Raw genomic sequence first — 20247 nt, 5'->3', positions numbered from 1 at the left:
AGAAAGCATTTTAAGATGGAGAATCTTTTATCTGTGGCACCTCTGCATGAGAACCACCTTTTCCCACCCTCGCAAACATATGCAGTTTTTAATATCTGGAAAATATTTGGGATTAAATTGCTTAGAGATTTTTATATAGACAACATCTTTGCGTCCTATGAACAATTACATTCCAAATTTAATTTTTCCTGCAACACATTTCTTTCACTATCTTCAAATTAGGAACTTTGTCAAACAGAACCTGCCCGATTTTCCTCACCTCCCACCTTCCTCTATGCTGGAAAAAATATTGCTCAGCCTCGAGGACTCTGCCAGCATTTCTGCAATATATAAAAATATTTTACAGTCCCCCCATTTCAAAGATCCAAGAGGACAGTGGGAAAAAGATCTCTCACGCAACATATCAGAAAAGGTGTGGAAGGTAGCAATGCAGAGAATTCATTTGAGCTCCAGATGCGCAAAGCATATAATCATTCAACTCAAAATTATATATCGAGCACATCTGTCTCACTTAAAATGGTCCAAAATGTTTCCAGGGCAAGAGTCAACCTGCGAACATTGCAATCGAGCTCCAGCCTCACTGGGTCACATGTTCTGAGTGTGCACCAAATTAACATCATTCTGGACAAAAATTTTTAAGTGCCTTTCAGACAGCCTTGGTGTCCCAATCCCTCCTAATCCACTAACAACTGTGTTTGGTGTTCTTCCAGATGGGTTTAAAGTGGAGAAGGACAAACAAACTGTGATTGCATTCACTACATAGATTGTAGACTTTAATATAATCAAAAATACAGATCTGTCACATGGAATAATTAGGTTCGCCCCTATATCTATCAGCACTTCATATACATCAAATTAGAATCTGGTGTTCCAGAAGAGGAACCATTTGTTAGAACTACCTTAGGGATTATGCCAGTGGACTTGATTGTCTTAGATAAGGTGGGGGTCTGGTGTTCTCTTAGCTACTGATGTGTGTGTGGTGCCATCATGCCAAGATCAAATGAGCTCTCTAAGGCGCTCAGAAAGAAGAATATCCATCCATTATCCAACCCACTATATCCTGACTACAGGGTCACGGGGGTCTGCTAGAGCCAATCCCAGCCAACACAGGCACAAGGCAGGAAACAAACGCAGGGCAGGGTGCCAACCCACCGCAGGCCACACACACATACACACACCCACACACCAAGAAAACACTAGGGACAATTTAGGACCACCAATGCACCTAACCTGCATGTCTTTGGACTGTGGGAGGAAACCCACACAGATACGGGGAGAACATGCAAACCCCACGCAGGGAGTATCCGGGAAGCGAACCCGGGTCTCCTAACTGCGAGACAAAGAAGAATATGGATGCCTAAAATTCGGGCAAGGGATTTTACAAAGATCATCACATTAAAAAAATAAATGAATAAAAGTGGCATAGACTTCAAACAACTGCAAATTTATCCAGGACTGCCCAGTACAGCAAATTAGCTTAAGAGCTGACCGCTTGATACTAAAAGAGGTCTCCAAGATCCCCAAAATTTCATTGTGTGACTGGAACCATTGCAACAGTTGGCATCATACATCTACAAGTAGAAAGAGATTGAAGAAATTTGACCTGCATGTGAGATGTGCCAGGAAAAAGCCTTTGCTATCCAAAAAAGAACATCAGAGCAACACTTCAGTTTAGATCAGGTAGCTTACAGTGATGGTGACAACACAATTATAATTTACTTTGCAGCCCCCTACACTATAATAATATAAATTAAACCACAGGGGACAGGCCTGTCTCCTTGTCTCATCACTCTGTAAACCTTTGATTATAAGTATAACAGCAGGTCAGGACACTTGCAGAAATTCTCAGAAGATTCTGCATTTATGGGGTGTATTGATAAGGGAAATGAGTTGGAGGAAAGGATTTGGGGGAGAACTTTGAGAATTGACTGCAACTTAACATCAGCAAAAACCAAGAAACTGCTAATTGACTTTCACCACACCAAAGAGCCTCTGTGTCCGGTCACTAGTCACTACAAAAACGTGAGGGTCTACATTAATGACATGTTGGACTGGTCTTGGAACACGGAGGAACTATAGAAGAAATGGCAGAACAGGCACTTTCTCCTTAGGAGACTGCATTCCTTTAATGTGGGAAGTGACATAGTTCATATCTTCTACCACTCTGTGATTGCATTGAGATCTACATGAATAAATAACATATCAAACTGACATAGATTGTAGACTTTAATATAATCAAAAATACAGATCTGTCACATGGAATAATTAGGTTCGCCCCTATATCTATCAGAACTTCATATACATCAAATTAGAATCTGGTGTTCCAGAAGAGGAACCAATTGTTAGAACTACCTTAGGGATTATGCCGGTAGACTTGATTGTCTTAGTTAAGGCGGGGGTCTGGTGTTCTCTTAGCTACTGATGTGTGCGTGGTGTCATCATGCCAAGATCAAATGAGCTCTCTAAGGCTCTCTAAGATGCCTAAAATTCAGGCAAGGGATTTTAAAAAGATAACCAAATTAAAAAACATAAATAAATAAAAGTGACGTAGATTTCAAACAACTAATAATTTATCTAGCATTGCCCAGTACAGCAAATTAGCTGAAGAGCTGACCGTTTGATACTAAAAGAAGTCTCCAAGATCCCCAAAATTTCATTGTGTGACTGGAACCCTTGCAACAGTTGGTATCATACATCTACAAGTAGAAAGAGATTGAAGAAATTTGACCTGCATGTGAGGTGTGCCAGGAAAAGACCTTTGCTATCCAAAAAGAACATCAGAGCAACACTTCAGTTTAGGTCAGGTAGCTTACAGTGATGGTGACAGCACAATTATAATTTACTTTGCAGCCCCCTACACTATAATAATATAAATTAAACCACAGGGGACAGACCTGTCTCCTTGTCCCTTCACTCTGTGCACCTTTCATTATAAATATAACAGCAGGTTATGTCACTTGCAGAAATTCTCAGATGATTCTGTACTTATGGGGTGTATTGATAAGGGAGATGAGATGGAGGAAAGGATTTGGGGGAGAACTTGTGGTGAGAATTGACTGCAACTTAACATCAGCAAAAACCAAGAAACTGCTAATTGACTTTCACTGCACCAAAGGGCCTCTGTGTCCGGTCACTAGTCACTACAAAAATTTGAGGGTCTACATTAATGACATGTTGGACTGGTCTTGGAACACGGAGGAACTATAGAAGAAATGGTGGAACAGGCACTTTCTCCTTAGGAGACTGCATTCAGGAGGGGTGTCAGGGGGAGAACTTTGTTTCTTGGTGCAAAGAGATTGTTCTGCATCTGAACATTAGCAAAACCAACTTTCACCACACCAAAAAGCCTCTACATCTGGCAACGATGTAGACGGGGGTGCACTCCCAGGTTGGGGTGGTCTCGGAACACAGAGGAACTATAGAAGAAATGGCAGAACAGACACTTTCTCCTTAGGAGACTGCATTCAATATAAAGGTAGAAGGAGGAGCCAGCAACAGTGACAACAGGTTGACCCCGCCCTTTTGGAGCTCCACCCACAAAACACAAGGAATGGTGGAACATTTAAAGACACAGCAGTCAAATGATTCATAATAGACAAATGCAAAACACAAATAATAAATCAGATTTACGCAAAATAACAACAAAACAGAAGATGCACATAAGCCAGGGAATAAACCCCAGCTGAAACATAACATTCCCCATCAAGTTCCCCATCAACTCAACCTGCATGTCTGTGTGAGGTGAGAGGAACACTGCAGTTAAAAAGGGTGAAAATGCAAACTCCACATGGAAAACATCCTGGCATCTTTGAGGAAGTAGCACTAACCATTGAGCCACCATGCTCCCCATTATTATAATGATAAACAGTACATTACAATATTGTTCCAGCTTGGTGCCTGTCTTGAGACTTGTGATGACAGGATCCTCAACCAAGGATCTACTTTAACTGGTTCAAAATGGTTCAAAAACGGAGAGATCAATGAAATACTCAACTATGCAATCATACATGATTTTTGAAGACATCTTGTTCTGGAAAAACTAGCTCTGAAACCAAAAGGAGAAAGCCCAACCTGCATTCCTCAAAAACGAAAAAAAAAGAAGGAGAATCATTATTACCTTTGTTTTGCCTCCCCTCCATTTGTGGACTCCAAGGTGGGTCGCCTTGACTAGAAAATTCCCTCATTCTCAGGTAGCTGATGGTCAGACGAATGACAGAAGCCTTATCCAGCTGACTAGTGATGGCCCCCGGTAAGGGCAGCATCTTGGCCAACTCAAAGAACTCAAAGTTCTCTTTCCCTCGGCGTGAGCGGGCTGCATTTCGGGATTTCTCCTTCCTCAGGGACTGCAGACTACAAGGAGTGAAAGAAAAGACAATGTTGTCATGCAGATCTATGAAGTATACATAGGATGCAAAAATGGGGTACAAGATAGGGGGGGAGGTAATTTATGACAGACGGGTATCAGCAGGAGTGAAAGGGAAGGTCTACAGGATGTTATACAGGCTGGAGACGGTGGCACTGACCAGAAAGCAGGAGACAAAGCTGGAGGTGGCAGAGTTAAAGATGCTAAGATTGGCATTGGGTGTGACGAGGATGGATAGGATTAGAAAGGAGAACATTAGAGGGTCAGCTCAGGTGGGACAGGTAGGGGACAAAGTCAGAGAGGCGAGATTGTGTTGGTTTGGACATTTGCAGAGGAGAGATGCTGGGTATATTGGGAGAAGGATGGTGAGGATAGAGCTGTCAGGGAAGAGGAAAAGAGGAAGGCCTAAGAGAAGGTTTATGGATGTGGTGACAGAGGACATGCAGGTGATGGGTGTAACAGAGCAAGATGACGAGGACAGGAAGATATGGAAGAAGATGATCCACTGTGGTCTGACCAATGGGAGCAGCTGAAAGAAGAAGAAGAAGATGGGGGAGGTAGAAATGGGTGAAGATTAAACTAGTCACAAGAAAACTTGACAACAATGAAGATTTTCTCATTGAAAAATATTCTTTGGAGCCTTATGGAAGTGGGGCCTCCATGCAACACAGAGAGAAGAGGTGTGAAGAGTTGTGACATGGAGCTTAGGCTTCCCAAAAAGGCTGGAAATAACTCCATTGAAAAGATGTTATTGCTTTGCATCATGGCCCCTTAGTCTTAATGTAATGCATCTCAGAGTAGGCAAAGTTGAATTCATCTTCCAGATTTCTAAAAGATGTTATTTTAGCTTTCGGATGGGCTGACGAGTTGAAGGGAGATATTGAAATGTTTCCCACATCCAACTCATGGTGTGGACCTGAGATTTACAGCATCTTGACCTGATCACTTAACAAAGGCTACAGTCTTTTTATAAAAATATGTATGAGAAGAAACTCGATAGAATTGATAGTGTGAAGTACTTTGGTATGATGTCAATAATAGAAAATTCCAAATTCAGGATGACATTATGAGGTAGCAAGTGAGTTATTTGTGACAGATGGGTATCAGCAAGAGTGAAAGGGAAGGTCTACAGGACAGTAGTGAGACCAGCTATGTTATATGGGCTGGAGACGGTGGCACTGACCAGAAAGCAGGAGACACAGTTGGAGGTGGCAGAGTTACAGATGTTAAGATTTGCACTGGGGGTGACGAGGATGGACAGGATTAGAAATGAGGACATTAGAGGGTCAGCTCAAGTTGGATGGTTGGGAGACAAAGTCAGAGAGGTGAGATTGCGTTGGTTTGGACATGTGCATTGGAGAGATGCTGGGTATATTGGGAAAAGGGTGCTAAGGATAGAGCTGCCAGGGAAGAGGAAAAGAGGAAGGTCTAAGAGGAGGTTTATGAATGTGGTGAGAGAGGACATGCAGGTGATGGGTGTGACAGAGCAAGATGACGAGGACAGGAAGATATGGAAGAAGATGATCTGCTGTGGCAACCCATAACGGGAGCAGCCAAAAGAAGAAGAAGAACATTATGAGGCAGCAAGTAGTCTTGCCCCTTCTCTCAAGGTGGTCCCAATTTGAATTTCCACAAGTGATTTTTGTGTGCTATTTGAATGCTCTTTTCTATTGTGGCAGATGGGGACACCTCGACAGTGGAAGGACCAGTGAAGAGAACTTACTCAGGGCGTTAACTCCCTCAGGGCGCTAGATGGCATCCCCCCTGAGTTGTAGTGGTTGCTCGGTCTCCCACAGGGCGCCTTGGGAATTGGATTTGTGAGCAGCCCTGCTGGGTTCAGTGGGTACTGCCAGGGGGTGCCGTAGGAACTGTCGGGCCCTTTGTTGCAACTCTTTTGCCACGCCCAGAAGTGCTGCCGGAAGAAGGATATCAAGCACCTGGAGCACTTCTGGGTGCCGTATAAAAGGAGCCAGCAGCCACTACTTCGAAGGAGAAGCTTGCGAGGTGAAGTGGAGATGGAAGGAAAGGAAAAGGACTGTCTTAGTCTATGTTGGTGCTGTATTGTGTTGTGCTCTGAGGTTCGAGGAAAAGCGTTTCCCACGTGAATAAAGAGTGCTGTGTTTTGGACTTGCGTCTCATGCCTGTCTGTGTCGGGGTTGGGGTGGCTGTACTGATCCAAGGTTTTCACGCTATGTTCACATAGGCTTCTTCTCATCGACAAAACACATGCTTTTAGATTATTGGTGAATGACAATTGTCTTCAATATTAATTATATGGGGTAAGAAATATTTTTTAATCAACTTTTTATGTTGTTTTTTAATATCTTGTTCCTGATGTGTTTGCGCTCTGCAAATTTGTTGTTAGTAAGGGCGGGCATTTTTGTGTGATGTCATAATTGCTGCCGTCATTTAAAGATGGTGGAGTCTGCATGTCCTCCCCGTGTCCACATGGGTTTCCTCCAGGTGCCCCAGCTTCCTCCCACAGTCCAAAGACACGCAGGTTAGGTGGATTGACGATGCTGAATTGTTCTTAGTGTGTGTGTGTGTAAGTTCACCCTGTGATAGACTGGCACCCCATCCAGGGTTTGTTCCTGCCTTGTGCTATATGCTATGCCACCTGAGATAGTCACCAGTGCCTGCCTGTGACCCTGTTCAGGATTAAGCAGGTTAGAAAAATGACTGAGTGATGATGACATTTAAAGATGACATTTTGACAGTGCTGGTGACCAGAACTAGTTATTTAGGGAAAGGGATATCTGTCGTGTGCGTTGTGTCCTGCTTTTCCGGTCCTAATTTTCTTTGGGTTCTGTTTTTAATCTTTAATTGAATTTATTAAAAAAAACATATAACATTCCATACAATCAAATCAAAATTTAACAAAGCTAAATTCAAATCAACCCCCACCCATGCCCTTTGGTATCATCATCATCTTCATTTCTCAGTCTTGCCTTTAAAGTTTCAAGTCCCAAGAGCCACCTCTCCTCCTCATTCGTTAATCTTAAATTCAAAAAGACAATCCCATGTGACTCGTATTTCCTGTTTATGATGTGCACTGATTTTTCCTGGAAGTATCTATTTAAATGTATTTTAGTATAACATACTTGCATGATTTTTTTGTTTTTTCCATGGAAGTTTTACGCTAGGTTTTCTGTCCTACATTTGGCTTGTATGAAATCATCCATCCATCTATCCATTATCCAAATCGCTATATCCTAACTACAGGGTCACGGGGGTCTGCTGGAGCCAAACAAAGACAACACAGGGCGCAAGGCAGGACACAAACCCCGAGCAGGGCGCCAGCCCACTGCAGTGTATTAAATCAGAAACCTTTTATTCTGCATAAAAAATCTCAGATATCACTACCAATTATTAGGGTAACATTAAAAAATATCCTTTAAGATCCTCTTGTACCCGCGTGTGTCTGAATGTCTCTTCACCGGTGCTCCCTCACTCGAGCGTGTTCCCATAAAGCCTGCTTCTCAGACTCGGACGTTATTTTCGAGGGGCCATTTCCGCCTTCTTCCCTGCATTTATACTTCCTATCTTTAAAAGTGTGACCAGTAGGGGGTGTAGCAGCATCCCAAACCCCCTAGACTGGTGGTTCCCAACCTTTTTTTGGCCATGCCCCACCTAGGCCTCTCTAAAATCATGATGTCCCCCCACTGTAACATATACCTTATTCTTATTATTACCTATTCAAAAAGTGAATTCCTACTCACGTGGAGGAAGCCCATAATGTCATTAATTTGATCTAAACAATGTCACGGATGACTGGGATCATTACCTGGCCGGGATGCCCGGAGGGACTGGAAAGGGACACTAACGGCTTCTGGGGCACAAGGGGGCTGCCGCCCTGGATAAAAAGAGGACCACGGGAAAGGGACAAAGAGGCTTTAACCCATTGGGAACCGTGGCCACCACCAGGGGGCGCTTTAAGCCTCAGGAGACCCAGATATTGTTACTTCCGCCACACTCAGCAAGATGGCGGAGGGATCGGACAGGGACGCCTGGAGTGCTTCCGGTTCAAAGGGCAGCACTTCCGCCACACCAGGAAGTGCTGCCGGATGGACGTCATCAGCCACCTGGAGCACATCCGGGCGGGGATAAAAGGCGCCACCTTCTTACAGTCAGAGAGCCAGAGTCGGAAGTGGGAGAAGGACGAAGTTCCCAGGACGAGAGGAAAGGCGGCCAAGGACTGAGAGAGTTATTGAAGGGTGATTATTGCTGTGTGCATTGTGTGCTGTGTGGAACTGTGTTTATTTATGATAAATAAATGTGTGCTTTTTATAAAGATGTGGTCTCCATCTGGTGGTGTCCGGGAAAGTCTCACAACAAGTTTGCAAAGAACATGGAAACAAAAGAGGGAAAGGAGAGTTGAAATACTGACAAAGAAATGACAGGAAAAAACATAATATAATATGAAGTAATATGAAAATACAGCAAATACAGTTTTGAAAACATATAATAAGAGATGTGATATTCATAAATATAAAATAACTTTAAGGACAGCTTTTTCTGTAATATTTTGATCATTTTATATTTTTGTTATTTTGCAAAATTTTATAATCATTGTTACAATTCACATTATTTTAATGGTAAAAACGATTTCTAAGTAGCAAACCCAAGCCGGGTTATAAAATTATAACTTAAAGGATTCTTCGCCATTCCTTCTATTTTTATATAAATACATAAATGTCTCTGTAAAAAATAAAAATTATTTATTTTTTTCTACCATTTTTAACAGTGAATTTCTGTTTTTTCATTTTATAAATTGTTTAACGTATCTAAATTCTTGAATTGCCCCCCTAAAAAATCAAATTGCCCCCCCCAGTGCGGTGTGAGCCCCACATTGAGAATCACTGCCCTAGACACAACTACACAACACAGTCTTTATTCTTTTTACATTCCACTATTCTTCCAATTCCATCCATATTTCCATTATCCAACCCTCTATATCCTAACTACAGGGTCACAGGGGTCTGCTGGAGCCAATCCCAGCCAGCACAGGGCACAAGGGGGGAAACAAACCCCAGGCAGGGTGCCAGCCCACCACAGGGCACACGCACGCACACACCAAGCATACACTAGGGACAATTTATAATCGACAATGCACCTAACCTGCATGTCTTTGGACTGTGGGAGGACACCCACGTAGACACAGGGAGAACATGCAAACTCCACGCATGTGTGGAGTACAAGTCACAGGAGGTTCTGCTCAAGCTTTATAACACACTGGTGAGGTCTCATCTGGAGTACTGGGTGCAGTTTTGGTCTCCAGGCTACAAAAAGGACATAGCAGCACAAGAGAAGGTCCAGAAAAGAGCGGCTGGGCTTATTCAGGGCTACAGGGGATGAGTTATGAGGAAAGATTAAAAGAGCTGAGCCTTCACAGTTTAAGGCAAAGAAGATTAAGAGGAGACCTGACTGAAGTGTTTAAAATGATGAAGGGAATTAGTCGAGTGGATCGAGACGGTGACTTTAAAACATATATAAATGATTTAGATAGGAATATAAATAACAAGCTGGATAAGTTTGCAGATGATACCAAGATAGGTAGATTGGCAGATATCTGGATATTTGGAATCTGTTCAATCATCACAGAGGGACTTGGACAGCAGACATGATTGGGCAGATACTTGGAAGAAGAAATTTAATGTCAGTAAACGTAAAGAATTACACATAGGAAGTCAAAATGTGAGGTTTGAATACACAAAGGGAGGTCTGAAAATCGAGAGTCCACCTTATGAGAAGGATTTAGGAGTCATAGTGGACTCTAAGCTATCGACTTCCAGACAGTGTTCAGAAACCATTAGGAAGGCTAACAGAATGTCAGGCTATATAGCGCCTTGACGTGTGGAGTACAAGTCACAGGAGGTTCTGCTTTATAACATACTGGTGAGGCCTCATCTGCAGTACTGGGTGTAGTTTTGGTCTCCAGGCTACAAAAATGACATAGCAGCACAAGAAAAGTCCAGAGAAGAGCGGCTGGGCTGATTCAGGGCTACAGGAGATGAGTTAGGAGGAAAGATTAAAAGAGCTGAGCCTTCACAGTTTAAGACAAAGAAAATGAAGAGGAGACCTGACTGAAGTGTTTAAAATTATGAAGGGAATTAATCCAGTGGATCGAGATTGTGACTTTAAAATGAGTTCTTCAAGAACATGGAGACACAGTTGGAAACTTGTGAAGGGGAAATTTTGCACAAACATTAGGAAGTTTTTCTTTACACAGAGAACCACAGACACTTGGAATAAGCGACCAAGTAGTGCGGTGGACAGTAGGACTTTAGGGGAATTCAAAACTCAACTTGATGTTATTTTATGAGAATTAAGTGGATACGAGTGGCGAGCTCTGTTAGGCAAAATGGCCTGCTCTCATCTAGAACATTCTAATGTTCAAATAGCTTAGTGGTTCTCAATCTGTGGGGTGGGCCCCCCTAAGGGTGCGCGAAGTAACAAAAAGGGGGGTGCGAAGATGTGAAAAAAAGAAAAAAAGAATCAAAAATATGAAAAATACATCTATTGAAGCCAAAACAAATTAACTTAAACTACATTCTGATATTAGAAAAATAAATATAGAGTTAGATAAATGTCAATAAAAGTTAAGTAGGTATAATAAAATATGCATCTATGATATAAAATTAATTAAAAAAGAACAAATTGGTATTAGTGGGCTCCTTTCAAAAAAACGTTGGGGGGGGGGGGGGGGCGCGATTAAAACTGTTATGAAAACTCGGGTCGCAGATACTTAAAAGGTTGAGAAACGCTGAAATAGCTGAATGTATGATGGAAGACAAGCCTTGCTGAAGGCATACACTGATGTTCTTTAGTTTTATGACAGGAGACTTGTCAAATAATTTTCATTTAACTGTATGCTGATGTGTATTTAGTCTCCTGTAGCCACAATATAAATGTAACACCAAAAGTTCACCTTATGAGAAGGATTTAGGAGTCATAGTGGACTCGACACGATCAACTGTCAGACAGTGTTCAGAAGCCATTAAGAAGGCTAACAGAATGTCAGGTTATATAGCGCCTTGATGTGTGGAGTACAAGTCACAGGAGGTTCTGCTCAAGCTTTATAACACACTGGTGAGGCCTCATCTGGAGTCCTGGGTGCAGTTTGGGTCTCCATACTACAAAAAGGACATAACAGCAGAAGAGAAGGTCCAGAGAAGAGTGACTGGGCTGATTCAGGGCTACAGGGGATGAGTTATGAGGAAAGATTAAAAGAGCTGAGCCTTTACCGTTTAAGACAAACAAGATGAAGAGGAGACCTGACTGAAGTGTTTAAAATTATTAAGGGAATTAGTCCAGTGGATTGAGATGGTGGCTTTAAAATTAGTTCATCAGGAACATGGGGACACAGTTGGAAACTTGTGAAAGGGGAAATTTCACACAAACATTAGGAGGTTTGACTTCACACAGAGAACCACAGACACTTGGAATAAGTGACCAAGTAGTGTGGTAGACAGTAAGAATTTAGGGACCTTCAAAACTCAACTTGATGTCATTTTGGTAGAATTAAGTGGATAGAACTTTGTTGGGCTAAATGTTCTATTCTCATCTAGATTATTCTAATATTCTAATGTTGTTATACAGTATACAGTAGATCGCCTAATGTGAGTTACCCCATATTTAGCAGTCAATGTGTTAAAGCAAAAACAGTGATCTATTAGTAAAGATGGAAATGACAGTCAAGTGTCTAATGGCTAAGCAGAAGTCCAAATGAAATTAAACCAAAAGTCAAAATAAGAGTCCCTTAAAATTAATGAACTCTTTTTAGGTGGGTGTCAACAAAAGTCAACATAGAAGGCTAAACCTCAAGAAAAGTCACCTACAGAGACCACAAGATAAATTGAGTCGCACATATTTCAGGCATTCATTTTTCATACATAATTGCTTCCAATGCCAGCACTTACTCTCAAAAAAAAGTTTTGTGTGTTGCTCACGACTGAGATTCTGCAATTTTATTCTGTCAAAATAGCAAGAATTATAGGAATGCTGAAAAGTAGCTCCATCAGTGCAACTGTTTATTCTAGAAAATCTAGAGTGTTTTATTCAGTGGCCAGGAAAAATGTGCAAATAAAAGTCATAAACAACACTGTAGCCAAAGCCAAATAGTGAGACAAAAATAAAAACTAGGAATTCTTATACGAAAAAGATTTTAAAAACTAAAGCATGAGCGGCATAAAAGATTTTGCAATCCATAAACTCAGATTAGGATGTGATGTTTATGAGCAAATTTTAGTCCCATTGAGTCATTACTCAGATATCACAAACTCCAAAGGCGCACCTCTAATATCATGGGAGCTATTCTAGCAAGCAGTGAGCAAGATGGCATTGATAAGAGTCAAACTGGCATATATAGTGGCGGAGTGGTGGCTCTGAGGCTAGGGATCTGCACTGGCAATCGGAAGGTTGCTGGTTCGAATCCCGTAAATGCCAATAGGGTCTCTGCTCCATTGGGCCCTTGAGCAAGGCCCTTAACCTGCAATTGCTGAGCGCTTTGAGTAGTGAGAAAAGGGCTATATAAATGCAAAGATTTATTATAAGAATTATTATTATTAAATTAAAATTAAAAAAGGTTTCAAATCAGAAAAATAATGACAGATTCAAAATCTCCAGCACAAAAAACTCCCAATTAAAATATCAGATCCCAAAATTTGGGCAAAGGGAAATGCAGAAAAAAAAGTAGTGTAATATAAGAGAAAAATTTATTTATTATCAGCTGTTAAATCTTAACACTTCATAAAAAGTCAACCTCAAAGCTGTAGTGAGGCTTAGCAACATTATGAGCCTTACCGTAAACTCAAAAAGTAGGCTTGTGGCCTGCACAGGGACCAGAACAGGAGTTAAGGCTTTTATCTCTCTATTATATAAAAAAAAAATCCATGCTCGGCAGCCATCACATTGAACTGAACTGGAGAGATTTTGTATGAAGAATGGTCAGAAATACCTCCATCCAGAATCAGACACTCATCAGAGGCTATAGGAGGACAGCGTCTAGAGGCTGTTAGATTTGAAAAAGGAGGCTCAACTAAGTATTGATGTCATATCTCTGTTGATGTGCCCACATTTATGCACCTGTCTAATTTTGTTATAATGCATATTGCATATTTTATGTTAATCCAATAAACTTAATGTCACTGCTGAAATCCTACTGTTTCCACAAGGCATGTCAGATATTAAAAGGAAGTTGCTACTTTGAAAGCTCAGCCAATGAGAAACAAAAATCCAAAGAATTAAGAGGGGTTTCCAGACTTTTTCATATGACTGTATACTACATGATGTCTACTTTCCAATTTCGGGGTGATGACTGACCTCCAAGGTTATTCCATCCATCCATCCATTTTCCAACCCGCTGAATCCTAACACAAGGTCACGGGGGTCTGCTGGAGCCAATCCCAGCCAACACAGGGCACAAGGCAGGAACCAATCCCGGGCAGGGTGCCAACCCACCATAGGGTTATTCCTCTTTTTATTTTTATTTTATTTTGTATGAATCAACTCTCGGCAGCGGCCAGCAGAGCACCGTGAGGCGTATGTGTACGGGCGCCGTTCTCATCTCTAACACCTTTGCTGTCAATTCCCCTACCTCATCATATCTTAAATCATTCATTCCTTAAGTCTTCAATCTGCCTCAAGTGCCAGCTTAAGTGAAAAATTAAGGAAAACGTACTAAGTAATTGTAATACAAACACTGACTTAATCAGTTTTAAAGCAAAAAGATGCAGGCGGAAGAAGAGAAGAAGTGGGCTGCTAGGGTGGAAATAAGAAGAGCTGCTCAGGAAGCAGCAAGCGCACCAACCTCTGAGCAAACGAATGCTAAACATACAGAGAAAGAGCATGAAAGCTAGGAATGCACACGTCAAGCGTATTCACTGCACTTTATCATGCAGTATGCCATTACTGGTAAATACATAATTAACATAATGCAACAAACCAATACTCTCAGAATACTAAAATGCAAACAAAACCATATTCAATTTCAAGGGCCATAAAGTGCCATGGGTAATAAAAGAACATATTTTCCATGGAATGGAATACATTTCTGATAAGAGAATTCTTTTTCTTTTTTTTTTAATGGGAGGTCAAAAAATAAAATTAAATAATAATATTGAATACTTTTGTAGTCGGGCGGCACGGTGGCGCAGTGGGTAGCGCTGCTGCCTTGCAGTTAAGAGACCTGGGTCCTCCCTGTGTGGAGTTTGCATGTTCTCCCTGTGTCTGCGTGGGTTTCTTCCCACAGTCCAAAGACATGCAGGTTAGGTGGATTGGCGATTCTAAATTGGCCCTAGTTTGTGTGTGTCCTGCGGTGGGTTGGCACCCTGCCCGGGATTGGTTCCTGCCTTGTGCCCTGTGTTGGCTGGGATTGGGTCCAGCAGACCCCTGTGTTCGGATTCAGCGGGTTGGAAAATGGATGGATGGACTTTTGTAGTCTCTCTACAAAAGTCCTTCCAGTCTGTAGCTGCTGGAGAGTAACGCAGGATCAAGCACAGGTCCAATGTGTGCCGAAAGAAATCTCTCAGTCCAAAAGTTTGTTTTAAAAGATTTAGTAAAAATTCAAAGCAAACACAAAGAAAAAAGAAAAAGGTTGGTACACACGTAGAATAAAAGGCAAAAAAATTGGAAAAAAAGTCTCTAAACGTAGTTTTTCTTGTCAAACTTTGTTTGTTTCTATACTTAAAGATGCTTTTCAGTACGATCTAACCAACCCACCGCAGAGCAGTCAATGTGTTAAAGCAAAAACAGTGATCTATTAATAAAGATGGAAATGACAGTCAAGTGTCTAATGACTAAGCAAAAGTCCAAATGAAATTAAACCAAAAGTCAAAATAAGAGTCCCTTAAAATTAATTAACTCTTTTTAGGTGGGCATCAACAAAAGTCAACAAAGAAGGCTAAACCTCAAGAAAAGTCACCTACAGAGACCACAAGATAAATGGAGTCGCACATATTTCAGGCATTCATTTTTCATACATAATTGCTTCAAATGCCAGCACTTACTCTCAAAAAAAAAGTTTTGTGTGTTGCTCACGACTGAGATTCTGCAATTTTATTCTGTCAAAATAGCAAGAATTATAGGAATGCTGAAAAGTAGCTCCATCATACTTAAAGATGCTTTTCAGTACGATCTAACGTACGCCACTGCACGTTCAATAGAGCACGTTGTGTTACATACTAATGAGCATGTTAAGGCACAGTTTAAAACCGTGTGCCATCCATGCCTTACCCTCGACAAGGCAGGTCACCAACTGAAACTAATCTATGGTCAGAGAGACACGAAATAGTCAGAATATACCAATTCAATTCAGCTTGTGGGGGTTGTAAGACCCTCCCATAGACTATGCACCAATATATAGGCAAACATTTAATATGACTTAAATAACTAGCAATTGGCTCTTACAAATTCCAACGTGTTACGAGAAGACACACAAGCAACCCTGAATGAAACACACCTCACATCTGTGAGATTGACTGAGACTAAACCACCAGCACTGGCATTCCAGTCAGCCGTCATGGTCTTTCCAAATACACCTTGAAACAGTCCACAAATGGATGTTTGAGGCACCGCTGGCTGTTGGTGAGCTGGACTGTGCAGCTCTAACACCATCATTAAGTTTGCTGACAACAAGGCGGTGGTGGGTCTCATCTGCAATGGGGAGTGAGCCAGCTTACAGAATGGAGGTATGGCAACTAGCAGACTATTGCAAGTGGAACAATCTTTCTCACATGGAAACTGCACATCTAGGGTGGAATTGGACAAGAGCCCTGAATTCCCTTGTGTTCACCTGGGGCTTCATGTATAAACGGTGCGTACGCACAAAAATGTTGCGTAAGAACATTTCCACATCCAAATCGCGATGTATAAAACCTAAACTTGGCGTAAAGCCACACACATTTCCACAGTAGTGCATACCCTGAACTACACAAGTTCTCCGCTCGGTGTTGTAGACTGGTGGCACCCAGCGTCAAAGCAGTGCTACTGTTCCTGTGTGGTTATCCTTTCTTTTTTAGATCCTCATCCCTGACGCGGATTTATAAATACACTAAAATTAACCGCATATTGTTTATTAGTTTAATGCATCTGATTGTAATTAACCTGTAACAATATATGTACATATTTTTATAATACATGTGAATTTCCCCTTGGGATTAATAAAGTATCTATCTATCTATCTATCTATCTATCTATCTATCTATCTATCTATCTATCTATCTATCTATCTATCTATCTATCTATCTATCTATCTATCTATCTATCTATCTATCTATCTATCTATCTATCTATCTATCTATCTATCTATCTATCTATCTATCTATAATGGTCCACAGAATGGCCAAACTATTCCAAATACCATAGCTGCTTTAGCGTTGTTACTCTCACTGCACCTTCTTCTTCTTCTTTCAGCCGCTCTCGTTAGGTGTTGCCACAGCGGATCATCTTTTTCCATATTACTCTCACTGCACCATTCGGAGTATTTATATCACTGTATCTGAGTGGGGAATCACAGATCTACAGCAGCTGATCGGAAAGAGAATTATCGGGATACAGCATCAAGGACTCGCTGCCTTAGCCATTCACTATTTGAACTGTTCTCACAGAACAAATGCTTCACAGCCTTTCCTGTACAGACCTCGCGGTTCACAAACAGTTTCATCCCAAGACCTCTAAACACACTCGATCAGTCCATCAAGTGCTCCTTGTAGAACTGTTAGTACTTATAAGTACAATCACCTCACTGTAAACTTACGATAGTTATAATATTGCACAACCTGAGCCACTTTATAAAGCGCGTATTTACATATGATGACGATATCATTCTTAAGATGAAATGCAGCAAAATATATTTATTATATTATACAGATAAAACTTTAACTTCATTTAAATATTCTGTATTGTGTGGAAGATGACCCGGACACAAACAGGCAGACACGTTAAAGTCACCGAACACCCGTTTATTCCAGTGCTCCATATTTACAAGTGCAACACGGACCCCTAAAGTCCCCCAAAGTCCAGGCCCTCAGTTCAATGCCTCACTTTCTTCAGGCTGCCTCCTTGTCTCCTCCAAGACCTTGTCCTTCCTTCTCTCCCGACTCCAGCCCACGTATAAAGGGAGGCGGCCCCTTTTATCCTCACCCGGATGCACTCCAGGCACTTCCCAGAAATCTTCCACTGGCACTCCCCAGTGTGGCGGATGTGCCGGCAGTATCCCCGGATGCACACCGGGTGTCCCTGCTCCTCTTCCCCCCAGCACTTCTGGGTGTGGTGGAAGTGCTGAGGTCCAGGGCTACCCAAGGCACTGGAGCTCCCCCTGGCGGTGACCACAGGCCCCTACAGGGTTGAGCGTCAAAGCTCTGTACCCGTGGTCCCCATAGCAACCAGGGCGGTCTCCCCCATGTGGTCTGGGGAAGGTGCAAGCCTTCTTCCGGTCCTCCGGGGCGTCCCAGCTGAGTCGCCCCCCAGCCACCTGCGACAATTGTTAATAATTAAACATGTGAGGCCACGGTGCCATAGCGCTAGCAAAGAGCTGGCGCTCTGTTCACGGATTGTTCCTGCCTCTTGCTGTACTGTTGCTAGTGCTGGAAGGATAGATGGATAGAATAATTAAACAAGTACTACGAAGATGATATTTCAATGTTCCTTAAAAGTTTTGAAGAATCTGCGTTCTAAGCTTACAGATGGCTTACAGAGCTGATTGTATGGCGATTGGGTATTTGGAGAAAGAAAAGTAAAGACAGGAATTGGAGGTTAGTTGTTTAAAAGAGACAGTACTGCTACAATAAAGTATTTCATTGAAGGTCGCCCATGGTGCAGCAAGCATCTTGCGTAAGACATGAACAATCACTGCGCCACCGTGTTCCCATGTTTAATAACATGCTTTAACTCCTATCATCATGAAAATGATATCATGTATACATCTCAGTATTTTAACACATAGAGCACATAGAAGATCAAATACAAAACAAAGCATTTAACATGCTACTTTAGTTACGAGTTTAGTTTAGTTGTCTCTTTTTCACTTTCCAGTGCTGCGTTGACATTGTGAACCAGAAGGCGTGAGCTTATTCAGTGCGGCAGGAGCACGCGGGTGGCTGGTTGCTTGTGTTATAACACGCTTGACTTGGCGGTGATCAATGCACATGAACTCTACAAGGCATGCATGGGGGCCACTTAGAAAAGAAGAGTGTTCATGGCTGACCTTGCAGAGGAACTTCGTTGTCGCTTCTTACGAGAAAAGGCGATGGATAAAGCAAAAGAGGATGCAACATCGAAAAGCTTCTGTTCCAAAACCGCCGCTTTCCCAGCCCCTTCAGTGTAATAGGAAACCTCAGCACAGAGAGAAGTGTGTACATTGCAATAGGCACACATGTCGTAAACATAGAAAGGACGGTCCTTGGGTGTGTGGGAACTGTTAACATTTGAATCTGATGATTGCCTAAAGCGTGGAACTGACCTCTCTGTACTATTCTTTCCTCTGCATGTCCTAGAGTACAAAAGAAACAGTACTGTGCACCAAAATGTGGAGATTGAGCAAGATCGGAAAAAAAAAAAAAATACACGGTCACCGATTACAAGCGCAAGAAGGCGTGCGAATGAATATGAATAATATGACTAATGTTGCATCAGTGCCACCTTTTCCGAAATGTACTATACAGGTCATAAAATGAGTTATTCCAAATATCATACAGTGCATCCAGAAAGTATTCACAGCACATCACTTTTTCCACATTTTGTTATGTTACAGCCTTATTCCAAAATGGATTAAATTCATTTTTTTCCTCAGAATTCTACACACAACACCCCATAATGACAATGTGAAAAAAGTTTACTTGAGGTTTTTGCAAATTTATTAAAAATATAAAAACTGAGAAATCCCATGTCCATAAGTATTCACAGCCTTTGCTCAATACTTTGTCGATGCACCTTTGGCAGCAATTACAGCCTCAAGTCTTGTTGAATATGATGCCACAAGCTTGGCACACCTATCCTTGGCCAGTTTCGCCCATTCCTCTTTGCAGCACCTCTCAAGCTCCATCAGGTTGGATGGGAAGCATCGGTGCACAGCCATTTTAAGATCTCTCCAGAGATGTTCAATCGGATTCAAGTCTGGGCTCTGGCTGGGCCACTCAAGGACATTCACAGAGTTGTCCTGAAGCCACTCCTTTGATATCTTGGCTGTGTGCTTAGGGTTGTTGTCCTGCTGAAAGATGAACCGTCGCCCCAGTCTGAGGTCAAGAGCGCTCTGGAGCAGGTTTTCATCCAGGATGTCTCTGTACATTGCTGCAGTCATCTTTCCCTTTATCCTGACTAGTCTCCCAGTCCCTGCCACTGAAAAACATCCCCACCACATGATGCTGCCACCACCATGCTTCACTGTAGGGATGGTGCCAGGTTTCCTCCAAACGTGACGCCTGGCATTCACACCAAAAAGTTCAATCTTTGCCTCATCAGACCAGAGAATTTTCTTTCTCATGGTCTGAGAGTCCTTCAGGTGCCTTTTGGCAAACTCCAGGCAGGCTGCCATGTGCATTTTACTAAGGAGTGGCTTCCGTCTGGCCACTCTACCATACAGTCCTGATTGGTGGATTGCTGCAGAGATGGTTGTCCTTCTGGAAGGTTCTCCTCTCTCCACAGAGGACCTCTGGAGCTCTGACAGAGTGACCATTGGGTTCTTGGTCACCTCCCTGACTAAGGCCCTTCTCCCCCGATCGCTCAGTTTAGATGGCTGGCCAGCTCTAGGAAGAGTCCTGGTGGTTTCGAACTTCTTCCACTTACGGATAATGGAGGCCACTGTGCTCATTGGGACCTTCAAAGCAGCAGAAATTTTTCTGTAACCTTCCCCACATTTGTGCCTCGAGACAATCCTGTCTCAGAGGTCT

General features: G+C 42.2%; 1 protein-coding gene across 2 annotated transcripts in view; it reads right to left on the bottom strand.

Annotated features, from left to right (window-relative positions):
* npas1 (neuronal PAS domain protein 1) overlaps positions 1 to 20247 on the bottom strand; it is a 374233-nt gene that overhangs the window by 236378 nt on the left and 117608 nt on the right. For both annotated transcript variants that reach the window (XM_051934005.1, XM_051934009.1), the window contains one exon: positions 4118 to 4350. In XM_051934005.1, the coding sequence (XP_051789965.1) occupies positions 4118 to 4350 (233 nt within the window). The remainder of the gene's footprint in view (positions 1 to 4117; positions 4351 to 20247) is intronic.

This window comes from Erpetoichthys calabaricus, chromosome 1, assembly GCF_900747795.2.
Source record: "Erpetoichthys calabaricus chromosome 1, fErpCal1.3, whole genome shotgun sequence".
Taxonomy (NCBI): Eukaryota; Metazoa; Chordata; class Cladistia; order Polypteriformes; family Polypteridae; genus Erpetoichthys; species Erpetoichthys calabaricus.
The sequence above is the reverse complement of the archived record's forward strand: the minus strand, read 5'-3'. Positions and strand labels throughout refer to the sequence as shown.